This window comes from Podarcis pityusensis, assembly GCF_964106645.2.
Source record: "Podarcis pityusensis genome assembly, chromosome: 13".
Lineage (NCBI taxonomy): Eukaryota > Metazoa > Chordata > Lepidosauria > Squamata > Lacertidae > Podarcis > Podarcis pityusensis.
Genome location: NC_138038.1, coordinates 16,959,657 through 16,975,028, shown reverse-complemented (window position 1 = coordinate 16,975,028; position 15,372 = coordinate 16,959,657). Strand labels below are relative to the sequence as shown.

General features: G+C 47.0%; 1 protein-coding gene across 3 annotated transcripts in view; it reads left to right on the top strand.

Annotated features, from left to right (window-relative positions):
* The window catches only part of MYBPC2 (myosin binding protein C2), a 68,018-nt gene that overhangs the window by 52,174 nt on the left and 472 nt on the right, over positions 1-15,372 (top strand). For all 3 annotated transcript variants that reach the window (XM_080976541.1, XM_080976540.1, XM_080976542.1), the window contains exons 21-29: positions 1,179-1,313; positions 2,142-2,309; positions 3,240-3,328; positions 4,798-4,993; positions 9,930-10,069; positions 11,285-11,444; positions 12,667-12,803; positions 14,385-14,571; positions 15,165-15,208. In XM_080976541.1, coding sequence (XP_080832667.1) covers positions 1,179-1,313; positions 2,142-2,309; positions 3,240-3,328; positions 4,798-4,993; positions 9,930-10,069; positions 11,285-11,444; positions 12,667-12,803; positions 14,385-14,571; positions 15,165-15,175 — 1,223 coding nt within the window. In that variant the 3' untranslated portion in view covers positions 15,176-15,208. The remainder of the gene's footprint in view (positions 1-1,178; positions 1,314-2,141; positions 2,310-3,239; positions 3,329-4,797; positions 4,994-9,929; positions 10,070-11,284; positions 11,445-12,666; positions 12,804-14,384; positions 14,572-15,164; positions 15,209-15,372) is intronic.

The window sequence follows — 15,372 nt, the reverse complement described above, 5'->3', positions numbered from 1 at the left end:
AGGAGAAAAATTTGCATTGAAATGCTGGTGGATTTTTATGAGGGTTTAAAAATAAAACAAGTCACAAATTGCTGCAAAATGTGAGGAACCAAATTTATGATTGGGAAAAATGAGAAATTGAGAGAACTGTAATTGGCAGATTGTTTCACCCCAGCTGGCGGTAACCAGGGCCAGGGCCTTTTTAGTTGTGGCACCCTGCCTGTTCAGTGCCTTGCCAAGTGAGGTGCGCTAGGCCCTCTCCCAACATTGCTTGAAGCAGCTAGTGAAAACATGGCTGTTCAAAAATACTTTTATCTGGCTGTTCTCTTTTCTGCTGGTAATTATTTGATGCCTTAATTTCACTGGCTGTTCTTGATGTCATTGTAGGGGCCTGGTTTTGATGTCAATATTGGTGATTTTTCAAGGGATCGCTCTATATTTTATTATTAAAATTTACATATGTATTAGGATAATAATATCAGATTTATAAACAAATGTATGGGATTAGGGTATTTTTTGGGATCTATTCACATATTTTTTTCTCTACACATTTTTGCGACTTTTTCTTTCCTCCCCATCTTTTGTATCACTTTATTTCTTTATAACTGAAAACTTTTCAATAAAATATTAATAATAAACCCCCCGATATATTTTATTATCATTTTGTCCTTTGCATTGTATGATGTCATGAGTAACTTTGAAAACTAGGAGAGTATAATCTTCTTCTTCTTCTTCTTCTTCTTCTTCTTCGGCAATCACTCGTAGCCAAGTAAGATTGCCTTCCATAAACACGGTTTTAACAGTGAGTCTGTAAGTGACTGTGGAGGCTAATTCTGGATCCACAGTGGGGACATAGGTTTCTGGGTGGGAGTTGATCATGGTCAGGGTTTGCCAAACGTGCCTTCCTCTTAGCACGTTTCTCCCTTTCATCCTGAGTTCGAGAGTCTTCAAAGCCCATGACACCTTTGGTAAAGGCTGTTCTCCAATTGGAGCGCTCGCAGCCAGTGTTTCCCAGTTGTCGGTGTTTATGCTACATTTTTAGAAGGAGAAGGAGAAGGCATTGACAAAAAGTACACAATGGCAGGCTCTTGGCATTCGAGACCAACTGGAAGTTGTGGATTTGTCAGTGTAGATGAGAGACCAATGTTATGTTTGTGCATATGTGTAATTGCTCTTCTGCTTCCTCCCTCCTCCTTCAGCCCCCACTAGTGAGCCACTCCACCTCACCCTGGAGGATGTAACAGACACCACGGCCACTTTGAAGTGGCGTGCTCCAGACCGGATTGGTGCAGGGGGTATTGATGGCTACCTCATTGAGTGGTGCAAGGAAGGAAGTGAGTATCGGGGGGTCAAGGGTCTGGAAACCGAGCCTATTGAGGAATGGTTGAGGGAGTTGGGTTATGTTTGGCCTGGATAAGAGAAGACTGAGAGGAGATATGGTAGCCATCTTCAGATATCTAAAGGGCGGTCACATGGAAGATGGACCGGGCTTCTTTTCTGCCACTCTGGATGGTAGGACCCGAATCAATGGCTTCAAGTTACAAGAAAGGAGGTTCCAACTAAACGTCAGGAAGAGCTGTTCGGCAGTGGAAAGGAGTCAGAGCCTGGGGTTGGTGGTGGGATGATGTTGAGGTGGTCAGAGGGAGAAGACTGGGTGGAGGAGGTGTCAGAAGCTGAAGGGGCAGCAGGGCTCAATGAGTTGGCAGAGTCTGTAGCAGAGAGATTTCCAGAATCAGAGGCAGGAGAGGAGAGAGGCCAAGAGGCAGAGATGACTCTGGCTGGTGAAGAGGCATGGGTGTTTTCCCCTCCTGCTGTTACAATATCCCCTCCCCACTTGTCTCCCAGAACCAGGAGAGGCATGAAAAGGGTGGAGGATAAGTTAGCTTTACATAGGCGTAGTCTCAAATTGCTTGGGGGAAACACTGGAAAGAAGGGGACTTAGGGAGCTGTGGGGAGGCAAGGATCTCAGCAACTGCTTCATGGAGGCAAGACTTACCAGAGATGAGTTGCTGGGCTTATTAGGGCTGGCACTCCTGTGTACATGCTGGGGTTTTTTTTGGCTAATAAAGAGTTAACTCCAACTTTCACAGTGTGATTTATTGCTGGCTCGCTCCTGTCATCCAACACCTTTTACCTTCTAACCTTGTGTTCTCTGCTCCCAGCCGACGAATGGGTAGCTGCCAACACAGAGCTAGTCGAACGCTGTGGCTACACCGCTAAGGGACTTCCTACAGGGGAGAAGCTTTTGTTCCGGGTCATTGCAGTCAACATCGCTGGCAAGAGTTTACCAGCCACCCTTGCGCAGCCGGTCACTATCCGAGAGATTGTCCGTGAGTCAAGTTGTATTTCTTGAGCTGTGAACCCTGAGCTCCCTCAGTGTCCCTACCCGGTCCCCTGGGCCTTGCTGCCTTATAAAGGGAGCCTGCAGAGGCAGAACATACAAGAGCTTCTAGTTTCACTCCTCCAAAGGTTCTTGGAGAGCCAGACTGAGAAGATGTCCGTGGGCTAGATGTGCTTGTTGCTCCAAGTCACTAGGAATTAGGAGGAGGGGAGAAACTTGATTCCGTTGGCATTTAGAGGTGGATCTGTCAAATTTGCAGTTTCCGAAGCCAAATAAGAACTGACGTGCAGCCGTCCTTCGGAATTCATACATAGCCATTTTGCAATGCGATTCTCCTACCATAGTTTACAAAATGCACATATTAGATGAAAGTGTGCATGAAAGTTATTATAGCCATGAAAATAGTATACAAGAATTAGGAGAAATGGCTTGCAAAAAAAAGGGGGGGGTACATGTAAATGTGTTTAGTAGGAGAAATTCAAACTGAAATGCTGTAGCATTTTTGTAAGCATTTAAAAACCGCAAAGTGCTGCAGAAATAGGGAGAACTGGATTTAAGGCTGGAATCTTAAAGGACGTTGCCAAATTATAAACTTAAAACACTGAAGGAGTTGAGTCTAGACTTAGAGCACTATCCTAACCATGCTTGATGAGAAGTAAGTCCTATTGAATTCAATAGGGCCTACTCCCAGGTAAAGGGGGGTTATACTCAATTTATACCCACTGAAATCAGTAAGACTGAACTTAGTTGTCTTAAAGTCATCCCATTTATTTCAGTAGGTCTGCTCTTAAGTACAACACATTAATCTAGATCCAACCCAATACGTGCCTAAACTGACTTTGGAAAGTCTGGATCCCAACCACCTGCCATCTTATGCAAATTTCATGCTGACCCACTTGCTTTCTCTCTTGCCTTATAGAGCAGCCCAAGATCCGCCTTCCTCGCCATCTCCGGACGACGTACATCAGGAGAGTTGGAGAACAGGTCAACTTGGTGATCCCATTCCAGGTGAGCAGCTGGCTTTGGGGATTCCACCCACCCTGGAATTCACGTTTACCCAGAAGAACATTGAGGGAGGTTTGAAGTTTCACTTGAAGCCCTTCCTCATCCGGGTTCTGCATCATGCTTCATGTTCCTATCACAGTTTTAAGCAAGCAAGCAAGCAAACACTTACCTACACAGTCTTTCTGTCAGCCCTTCCTCTCAGTGCTGTGTCTGGGTTTGTCAAAACTCTCCTCTGAGCGTTGATGGCTAACCTCTGAAAGCTCTCCAGATACAGTGGTACCTCAGGTTAAGTACTTAATTCATTCCAGAGGTCCGTACTTAACCTGAAACTGTTCTTAACCTGAAGCACCACTTTAGCTGCCGCACCCCCAGAGCACAATTTCTGTTCTCATCCTGAAGCAAAGTTCTTAACCTGAAGCACTATTTCTGGGTTAGCGGAGTCTTTGACCTGAAGCGTATGTAACCTGAAGTGTATGTAACCCGAGGTACCACTGTATTTCCCAACCATGATCTCCCATTGAGGAAGCGTCAGCCCCATTAGCCTGCAAACCTTCCTACTGAAAGAAGGTTGCCCCAAGCAACTGAAAAACTTTGTTTTTGGAAAACAGCCAGAACCCCCACATCCCAGCATCCTAGGAATATTCCATCCAACTGCAGTGTTTGCAGACTCATTCCCCCTGCAGTCTCCAATTCGGGACCAAGCCCAAATGCAGAATGTATGCCTACAACATCCTGCCAGTTTATTTTCCTCATATTTTGCGGGGTCTTTCCTCGTTGAAGAGTGCAGGAGAAGTCCGAAAGCAACTCATTTTTTAGGTGACGTTTTGGTTTGCACTCCTAATACAGCCATACCTTGGATCCCGAACGCCTTGGTACTTGGACGTTTTGCCTCCCGAACACCGCAAACCCAGGAGAGGGTGTTCTGGTTTGCAAATGTTCTTCAGAACCTGAACGTCCGACGGGGCTTCTGTGGCTTCCGAATGCCTGCAGGAGCTTCCTGCAGCCAATCAGAAACCGCACTTTGGTTTTTGAACCTTTTGGAAGTCAAACGGACTTGCAGAAAGGATTCCATTTGACTTCCAAGGTACAACTGTAAAAGGTTTGCCAGCTGTGGGTTTTGAACTTCCTCCCCTTATGGACAAACACAACTTCCTTTTATTTATTGATTTTTAGACACATAAAACCAGGCATAGGCAAACTCGGCCCTCCAGATGTTTTGGGACTACAACTCCCATCATCCCTGACCACTGGTCCTGTTAGCTAGGGGTGATGGGAGTTGTACTCCCAAAACATCTGGAGGGCCGAGTTTGGCTATGCCTGCATAAAACTATTCATGCGCCAACCGAGAACTCAGCTGGGAAAAGCTTCCAGCTCTGGAGCAAAATGTGGGGAGAAGTGGGGCAGGGCGGGTGGAAGGGATGCCGCTAGAATGAAGGCCTCTGTGGCAATGCCAAGCATTTGATCATCTCCAGGGTAAACCCCGCCCTGTAGTCACCTGGTCAAAGGATGGGAAGCCTCTGGACCCCAAAGAGATCAACATCCGCACCTCCGACTTGGACACCATCCTTTTCATACGCAAAGCTCAACGGCACCACTCTGGCTTCTACGAACTCTCAGTTAAGATTGAAAACATGGAGGACAAGGCTATCATCAAGATCCGGGTTGTTGGTAAGAAGGACCGGCCTTCCTTTGAGATTTCATTGTTGCAACAGCAAATTTACATTTTTTTAAAAAAGCTAACCATGTTTTGGGGGTGCAGCCGGGGTAGGTGAATATGGGGGAGACTATGTAGAGGGGGATGTGTGTGTGTGTTGTCTCGAGTTCTCTTAGAATCATGTGGTTTTAGAGCCGAAAGGACATTGGCGGTCATCTAGTTGCGTCAATCAATCGACGTCTATTTCGGTGGTACCCAAATTGTTGGTCCACAGACCCTAGAGGGCCTGTATAACCCACCCAAGGGGTCCGTGGCACCATACACATAACAAAAACTACCATAAAATAAATAATAATAATAATAATAATAATAATAATAATAATAATAATTACTATTCTTTATTTATACACTGCCCATCTGGCTGGACTTCCCCAGCCACTCTGGGCTGCTCCCAACAGAATATTAATAATAATTTAAAAAGTGCTAAAACATCAAACATTAAAAACTTTCTTAAACAGGGCTGCATCCAGATGTCTTCTAAAAGTCAGTTGTTAATTTCCTTGAAATCTGATGGGAGTTCCACTGGGCGGGCGCCACTGTTGAGAAGGCCCTCTGCCTGGTTCCCTGTAACCTCACTTCTCACAGGGAAGGAACCGCCAGAATGCCCTCGGCGCTGGACCTCAGTGTCCGGGCTGAATGACGGGGGTGGGTCCACTCCTTCAGGTATACTGGGCTGAGGCTGTTTAGGGCTTTAACGGTCTAATGATATCGTAGAGATATCAAAATTTTCAAAAGTAAGGGGTCGACGGTTTGGTTTTTGAAACACAACGGGTGCTTAGCTACTTGGGAACCATTGGTCTAGTTCAACATCCCACCCAGCTCAATGTGCAAATCTTGTAACAGATAATCTTTATTTTGTCTTTGGTGAGGTCCACTCTCGCCTTGGTGCAGGTAGTCAGAGAGGGAGATGAAGAAACACTTACAAAAGGCCTAACATTTTCTAAGTGTTGTGCAGACATTCAAAAGGAAGGCGGTAGCTGAGTGTGCGCACACCGTACAAGTAAAGCCCATGACTTCAACACCTCCTGGGGACTGTGGTTTGTTAAAAGGTGCTGGGAAGCAAAATGGCAGTTCCCAGGATTCTTCAGGGGAAAGCCATGTGCTTTAAATGTGTGGAGCCAACTCCTGCCCACAGGCTCACAATCGACTGGCGAAAGGAGCAGGGAGGGAAGAGGGAAGCAAGCATTCGAACAGCTGTTCTGCTCTTCCCTTATCTGGCCAATGGGTGGGGCTGAGCTGGTCTTTACCATTCCATTATATAATATAATTCCATTATAATCTTCCCTCCCTGCAACAAGCCAAGTTACAGGGAACCAGGCAGAGGGCCTTCTCGGTAGTGGCACCCGCCCTGTGGAACGCCCTTCCACCAGATGTCAAGGAGAACAACAACTACCAGACTTTTAGACGACATCTGAAGGCAACCCTGTTTAGGAAAGCTTTTAATGTTTCATGCATTACTTTATTTTAATATTGTGTTGGAAGCTGCCCAGAGTGGCTGGGGAAACCCAGCCAGATGGGCGGGGTATAAATAATAAATTATTATTGTTATTATTATTCCTGGAAGGCAAGAGGTGCAGGCAACCAGTGGCCCTAAACCCAAAGCCCAGAGGCGAGAGTTTCCTTCGCTTCAGCTCTGCTATCCAAGGGCAGCTGAAAGATGGCCTGGCAACTTAGAGGGAAGCAAGGGGAGGGCGCAGTCTCTGTTCTCCCCCCCTCCCTTCCCCCTTCCTTCTCGCTGCAGCTGCTAAATTGTTAACAAGCTTTAATCCAGGCCTGCTCCATCAGTCTCCTCTCTCCCCGTGGGAGACCTAGATGCTCTCAACTCCCAGGCCTGCGAGAGAGACAGGAGGGTTGGCAGAGCACTAGGCAGCCTTCAGCCAGCTGCGCAGCAACCTCAGAAGATGCTGCCCATGGAAGAAAGGCACCTCCTCGTCTGGCTGGGCTGGCAGCTGCCTCCTGGCCTCTGCTCCACTGGGGTTCTGTCTAGGGAGAGGAGAAAATAATTGGATCCAGTTTGCATTTAAAAGCAAACATCCCAACAGACCCCATTCTGAAACAATGCACAAACCGGAACACGGCCGTCCTTCAAAAACCCACCCTTTCCTGCATTTTGCAGCGCAGCTCTCCTGCCAAGGAATGTGTACAAAAATGTCTGTGCTTTGTTGTTGTTTAGTCGTGTCCGAATCTTCGTGACCTCATGGACCAGAGCACGCCAGGCACTCCTGTCTTCCACTGCCTCCCGCAGTTTGGTCAAACTCATGCTGGTAGCTTCGAGAACACTGTCCAACCATCTCATCCTCTGTCGTCCCCTTCTCCTTGTGCCCTCCATCTTTCCCAACATCAGGGTCTTTTCCAGGGAGTCTTCTCTTTTCATGAGGTGGCAAAGTATTGGAGCCTCAACTTTAGGATCTGTCTTTCCAGTGAGCACTCAGGGCTGATTTCCTTAAGAATGGATAGGTTTGATCTTATTGCAGTCCATGGGACTCTCAAAAGTCTCCTCCAGCACCATAATTCAAAAGGTAAAGGGAAGGTAAACGGCGTTTCCGTGCGCTGCTCTGGTTCTCCAGAAGCGGCTTAGTCATGCTGGCCACATGACCCGGAAGCTGTACGCTGGCTCCCACGGCCAGTAAAGCGAGATGAGCGCTGCAACCCCAGAGTCGGCCACAGGGGTCCCTTTACCTTTTAATTCTCCCCCTTCCATTGGGAGACAAACTTGGTGTCCACAACTTCTCTCTTACCCCCCCTCACCCCTCTCCCTCCATCCTGACCTCCTTGGTGCCTGGTACCCCTTCCCCACCCCCTCCTCCTCCCTCTCTGCCTGTGTCACCATCTCTTATCAGCTCCCACCCTTCCCCCATGCTAAGAGGGGAGAGATCATGTTCTTCCATTCTATATTTAAGCTTCTCCCTGATGGTTTAAGCCAGATGTCACCTCTCCCGACACCACCGAAAAAGGCCCCCCTCCCTCGCCCTCCCCAGACATGGGCACTTTCTGATCAGCCGCCTCCTCTAATCCCGATTTGGCTGGCGGAATGTTTGAAGTGAAATTTAGCATCTTCCAAGAGCCTTCTGGGAATCTGCCTTTGAAAGTGGAGCACGCTGGAGAAGGTGCTAGCCGCAAATCTGCCCTCCGGCCCACCCCACCCCACCTTCCCAGCACCAGCGGACAGGGCTGGGTCTCTCTGTGTTTGTGTTGCATGTATTGACCATGTATTGAATTAGCTGCTTCCTGCATCTGTTTCAGCCAGGGATGCAATGACGTTTCAGCCTTTGGGTCGTTTCAGGCTATTGTCTAACCGTTCTTAATGGGCTCCTCTCTTGAGATGATAGGTAAGGTACAGGGACCCCTGACCATTAGGTCCAGTCGTGGCCGACTCTGGGGTTGTGGCACTCCTCTCGCTTTATTGGCGAAGGGAGCGGCGTACAGCTTCTGGGTCATGTGGCCAACATGACTAAGCCGCTTCTGGCGCACGGAAACGGCGTATACCTTCCCGCTGGAGCGGTACCTATTTATCTACTTGCACTTTGACGTGCTTTCGAACTGCTAGGTTGGCAGGAGCAGGGACCAAGCAACGGGAGCTCACCCTGTCACGGGGATTCGAACTGCCGACCTTCTGATTGGCAAGTCCTAGGCTCTGTGGTTTAACCCACAGCGCCACCCACTGTGATGATATTGTGTATTATCTACTTAACTTTGAAATGTGACAAGCAGGCCTTGCTGGATTTGCTCGGTCTGCTGAGTGGAGCCCTGGACTTTTGCCCCAAAGCCTGCTGAAAGCATTTTAGCAGGTTACAGAAGATTCAATGATTCACTCATGCTATCCCCATTTAACAACAACAACAACAACAACAACAACAACAACAACAACAACAATTTTTTATTTATACCCTGCCCTTCCCTGTTCAGAAAACTGGGCTCAGGGCAGCTAACAACAAATTTAAAACACTTAATTGATGCAACAAAAAACAGCATAAAATACAGAATAAAATGTGAACAACAATAAATTCAGAATTCAAAAATCAATTTAGTGGGAAATTCATCCAATAAACATTAGATGATCACCAGGACTAGCTGGCTAAGTTAGTCCTGTTTGGGCCAGTGAGGAGACCAGGGGAGAATTAGCTGTGGGATCCCAGAGTGGGTAATCTTCATAAAAAGGGGAGGGGGAGGGAAGGAAGGGGAATAAAAGATCAGGCTAAGTTCAAATTGAGAGCCAGGTGGAATAGCTCTGTCTTACAGGCCCTGCAAAAGGAAGTTAAATCCTGCAGGGCCCTGGTCTCATGGGACAGAGCATTCTACCAGGTCAGAGCCATCACTGAGAAGGCCCTGGCCCTGGTGGAGGATAATCTGATAATTTAATATGGTCTAGAGAGCTGCTAGGGACGCGGGTGGCACTGTGGGTTAAACCACAGAGCCTAGGACTTGCTGATCAGAAGGTCAGTGGTTCGAATCCCCACGACGGGGTGAGCTCCCGTTGCTTGGTCCCTGCTCCTGCCAACCTAGCAGTTTGAAAACACTTCAAAGTGCAAGTAGATAAATAGGTACTGCTCCGGCGGGAAGGTAAACGGCATTTCCGTGTGCTGCTCTGGTTTGCCAGAAGCCGCTTAGTCATGCTGGCCACATGACCTGGAAGCTGTACGCCGGCTCCCTTGGCCAATAAAGCGAGATGAGTGCCACAACCCCAGAGTCTGCCCCGACTGGACCTAATGGTCAGGGGTCCCTTTAACTTTAACTTTACCTTTTTTAGAGAGCTGCTGGGTCTATTGTATTTGTTTACATCATTTTAGCAATTGCAGGGAACCTTTTGCTTACATCGTTTTGGCTAAGGGACCATTCCCTGTTTATCCATAGTGATGCAGCAGCCCTTGTTGTTTCCCATTCCTTCTGCAGAGAAACCGGGTCCAGCACACAATGTGATGGTGAAGGAAGTGTGGGGCTTCAATGCCTTAGTAGAGTGGGAGCCTCCCAAGGACGATGGGAATTCGGAGATTACAGGCTACTCCATCCAAAAAGCTGACAAGAAGACCATGGTAAGGTGGCTTCCCTTTCCCGATTGGGCTTCTGCTCATAGTAATGATGAATCAGTCTAGTAATGGGCTCGGGTTTTCCCCTGGCTCTCGCTGAGAACGTGTGCCAGCGGCTACCTTGCAACGTTGCAAGAGACTAACTGAGGCAGGACATTGTGGGTTGTATGCAGTGCTAGTCCTACTCAGAGAAGATCCATTGAAATCAACTAGTAGAGTTAACTAGGTCCATTAATGACAATGACTTCAATGGCTTCCAGTCCATTTCCAGGACCTGCTCAAAAACGCTGGTCTTTACCTGTCAGGAGTAAGCACCCTTCACAAACTACAGTTCCCAGGATTCCTGAGGTGGGGTAACCTGTGTGCTTTAAACATGCTTTAAATATACGGAGCGTACCCAGCCGTCAATGCGGTTTTAGACCCCGCGTCTTGCTTTTGTGAGTTGGTTAGTATAAAAACGCTTGCGACAAATGGATACTCTGAATAGTTGTGCAAAAGGGAAGCAGCCTCCCAATCTAAGTTAGTGACCCCAATTCAGTCAGAATTGATTCATACAAACATGCTCAGATTGCTCATTTACTGCTGACACTATCAGAGAGAGAAAGAAAGAGAAAGAGAACTTCTCTTACCACTGTGAAGATTCACATTTTGCCAGTGGCAAAATTCACAGCAGGAAGACCAGGCAGCAGTTCCAAGCCTGCTACAAGAGCAGCATCAAAGGAGCACAGATCTTGTTTCTGGAGGACATGATGTAGTTACCTCCATATATATATATATATATATGTGTGTGTGTGTGTGTGTGTGTGTGTGTGTGATTTATATCCTCCTATTTTAGGCTACAAGCTTTCAGAGTAAAAATAAAAACCCAAATGACAGATTTGTAGAAGTACAGCACAGAAAACAGCATGTAAAAAACAACAACAGCAGGAGAAACTTTCAGCCAGATAAAATAGTGCATAAAACAGAAAAGCCGGGCTGGTTTTTTTAAAATAAAAAAGAACACCATTCCCTTGCCTACTGCCAAAATGGCATCAAGCACTTATGCACAACCAGGGAGGCTCAATCCTACATCGCCTCTCTTCCCACTTCTTGAGCATCTGCTCCTTCCCTCTCTGTGGACCCTGCACACCTCTCTGTTGTTTTGAGGGGGGGGGCACCTGTGGCTCAGATCCTCCCTCGCCTGCAGCTATTTCTCTGACCGTCCCTGCTCTCCTTCCGCAGGAGTGGTTCACAGTATACGAGCACAACCGCCTCACCCGCTGCACGGTGTCTGACCTCATCATCGGCAACGAATACTACTTCCGAGTCTACAGCGAGAACATCTGTGGGCTTAGCGAAGCTCCCGGGGTCTCCAAAAACACCGCCAACATTCAGAAATCTGGTAAACGCGGTGGAGCCAGATGGTGGCTGGCAATTGCTCTAACAGTCAGGGAATGGGACGACCAGGGCTTAGCAGAAGGGGCTGCGGTCTGCACCTTCTAGACCAATGCACAGAAGGGAACTTCGTTATCTGCTGGCTTTCACGCTTCTGAATGCTCTGGTGCAGTTCTTGGCTCATAAAAAAGGCACCAAAAGACATTAAGATGCATATTTTGAGGAGAAATATTCAATCGAACCAGGGCTTTCCGGGCTCTGGGCTCTAGCTGTTTTTGGACTGCGGTTCCCATCGTCCCTGACCACTGGTCCTGCTGGCTAGGGGTGATGGGAGTTGTGGTTCGGGGCCAGCTGGAGACGGGACTTATCCCAGGTTAAGTCTGTATAGGATTGAAACCTGTATAGGATGGAACCTGGGCTACTTCATGCAATGCATACTGGCTAGATGCTTTGGTCGTAAATCGCTCTGGGTTGCCTTGGGCAAGATAAAGTGACTAACAAATGTTAATAATAATAATAATAATAATAATAATATTTTGAGTAGTTTGGATTTGATATCCCGCTTTATCACTACCCTAAGGAGTCTCAAAGTGGCTAACATTCCTCCCCACAACAAACACTCTGTGAGGTGAGTGGGGCTGAGAGACTTCAAAGAAGTGTGCCTGGCCCAAGGTCACCCAGCAGTTGCATGTGGAGGAGCGGGGAAGCGAACCTGGTTCACCAGATTACGAGTCACCAGATTATGAGGGAAAATAATATATTCATGAATGCATATTTAAATGCGAATTTTCATGCAACTGCCGTTGGCAGTTTAGTACCCAAAAACACAAAAGCCAACACACGTGAGAATGACGCAGACTAGAAATTAGCTGGCAATGCAATCCTATGCATGTCTGCCTGAGAAGTAAACCCCGTTGAGTTTGTTTTATTTCATACACACTGCTTGATTGTAAAAATCCTCAAAGCAGTTTATAGAAAGCTTCAACGGGACATTAAGAGCTGTTCGACAGTCTCCCTCGAGAGGCTCTCCTTTTAGCAGAGGCTGGATGGCCGTCTGTCATGGATGCTTCAGTTGAGATTCCCAGATGATCCTTGGGATCCCTTCCAACTCTCCAGTTCTATGATTTACTCCCAGGTCTGTGCGTATAGTAGGCCTTGCAGCCCAATTTGCCCATCCCTAAGATCCGCTGATGGATTTGCTGTTTCCCTCCCTCTCCCTTCCTTTTCAGGAATAATCTGTAAACAGCTAAACTACAAGGAACACGACTTCAGCCATGCCCCTGTGTTCATGACGCCACTGGTAGACCGGACAGTCGTGGCTGGGTATACCACTGCCTTGAACTGTGCTGTGAGAGGATTTCCTAAAGTAAGTGCTGAGTGAGGAGGCGGAAAGGGATGATGTCGAGTTGTTTGGAGTGGCTGCTATCAAAAAACTAGGAATGTGGCGCTGAGAGGGATGTGAGATAACTGGAGGAGGGGAAAGCATGAAGACGGGGAAAGTGAACAGTGGACTAAGGATGGTACTTCCAAAATGTTGGGCTTTTTTTTAAAAAAAAAGCGTTGCTACAAATAAGAGAAAACAACCTTAGATTCAGTAAATTATAACTAGTATTAAAACGGTGGATTTTTCTTAATAGCAACACACACCAACGCCTCAATAATTGTCAGATACTGTGAATATGATTTTGAAGATGCTGCTAATTTAATTAAAGTAAACATGCCTGTGCTCCCCCCCCCTGCCCCCAGCCATTCATTTTTTTTTGTTCCACATAAGGAGGGTGACAAGGTACCACCAGTGATAATTAGTGTGTTGTGAGGGAGGTGATTAAGCCTTCTCTCAACTGCTAGCAACCCCCCCCCCCTTCTGCTGGCATGTTTTAATTGATTTTTTCCAAGAGTTCCTCCAGCGTGTCAGTCAGTAATTTGTGGGAGGAAATCTAGCACATACAGGAACTTTGAGGTTTGCACAGTTAAAGTGGATTAAAGTGCTGCCCTGGAGCAACAAATCCACTTTAAAAAAGCCCAGTTTTTTTGCAGTTTGGAAAAGCAATGCAGAAATGCACTGAAAGGCGTGAAAGGAATGAATGTTTAATAGGAAGGCATGTGAGCCCCCTGCAAGCAAATCAGAATGAGTGCTTAATGTCCTATAACCACCCTGCAAATGAATCACAATGCTCAATAAAACATTGGGCAGACCGCATCTGGAATACTATGTCCAGTTCTGGGCACCACAATTTCAGGATATAGACATGGTAGAATGTGTGCAGAGGAGGGCAACCAAGATGATCAAAGGTCTGGAAACCAAGCCTTATGAGGAACGATTGAGGAAGTTGGGTATGTTTAGCCTGGAAAAGAGGAGATATGATAGCCATCTTCAAATATCTTAAGGGCTGTCACGTAGAAGATGCAGCAAGCTTGTTTTCTCCTGCTTTGGAGGCTAGGACTCAAACCCAATGGCTTCAGGATGCAAGAAAGGAGATTCCCACTAAACATCAGGAAGAACTTTCTGACAGTAAGAGCTGTTTGATGGTGGAAATGGTTGTGGACTCTCCTTCCTTGGCGGTTTTTAAGCAGAGGTTGGTCTAGCCTTGATCTACTACAGATGGGATGCATTGTCAAGCTGAAATATGAACTCTTTTTAGATACTGAATTCTGGAAAGACACCTGGAATCTGGCACGCTTGGGTTTTTGTTTTTTTTTAAGCACATGGGTGACAAACCTTCGTTTTCAGGGATAAAAGGTTGAAATCCTTTTCAATGCTAATGCTTAAAACTGATAGGTTGGGGATTTTTTGCACACAATTTTGGTTGCAACTGTTTCCCCTTTGAGCGTATGAGGCGGTACAATTTGATAAATGACAAGGTGTTTTAGAACGGTGTGTGTGGTGATCAGGATTCCTTTCATCTGGATTCCTTTTAATCTCTTCTCGCCCTTTGTCTGTTCCCAGCCCAAAATAATCTGGATGAAGAACAAAATGGACATCAGCGGGGACCCAAAGTTCCTGCAGAAAAACAACCAGGGAGTGCTGACCCTCAACATCCGCAAGCCGAGCCCTTTTGACAGCGCCACTTACTCCTGCAAGGCCGTCAATGAACTGGGGGAGGCCATAGTGGACTGCAAGCTGGAGGTCAAAGGTGACTGCAGCATGAAAGGGAAATGGGTTGTCATTGCTCAGATTCCTCTTTGCTGCCGTTGTTTTAAAAATAACGACATACCCAGCCTAGGGACGGTGCAGCACAGAAGAGAGGATGGGAGAGCTTTAGTCCCAGGATCTGTTTTGGAAACTGAAACTTGAACAGCAATGTTCAAGAACCCTGATTTGTGAAGGGAAGCTTTCTCTCAGCCATTCCATAAGCTCACCCCACATCCCTAAAATGGGTAGAAGTTACGGTTGTTATATAGACTGCCAGGTTTAAACCTGACAATTCCACTTGTACCTTTAGGGTGAGGGATATGTGTTCCTTCAGATGTTCCTGGGCTTTAGCTCCCGTCATCCATGCCTGTTGGCTGATGGGAGTTGCAGTTCAACAGCCTCTGCAGGAAGATGTTTGCCTAGAAGTGCAGAAAGGAGGACTCCATACTTATTTCCCACATGCATGCATAGGCAAGTGGGATTGGTGGAAGTGGAAAACACAATCCCTTCTCATTCACAGAGTGTAAAATGTGTCCGCCAAAACACTTGCTTGATACTCTTTTCCTCTCCTCTCTTCTCTCCCCCCCCCCACAGCGCCGCAGTAATCTTATTGCCACAACTGCCAACACCTGGAAGAGGTGAGTAACACAAAACACGCCATGCTGGGTGAAGAGGAACAAGCAGTTATTTGGATTTCAAGGCAGAAAACGGAATTCCTTTATAAATCTGGAAACGACTGCAATTTGGAGGGTGGAGAAAGCAGCCTGGTGATGGGGGCTGTGGCAGTCTGGGATGGAGTTGC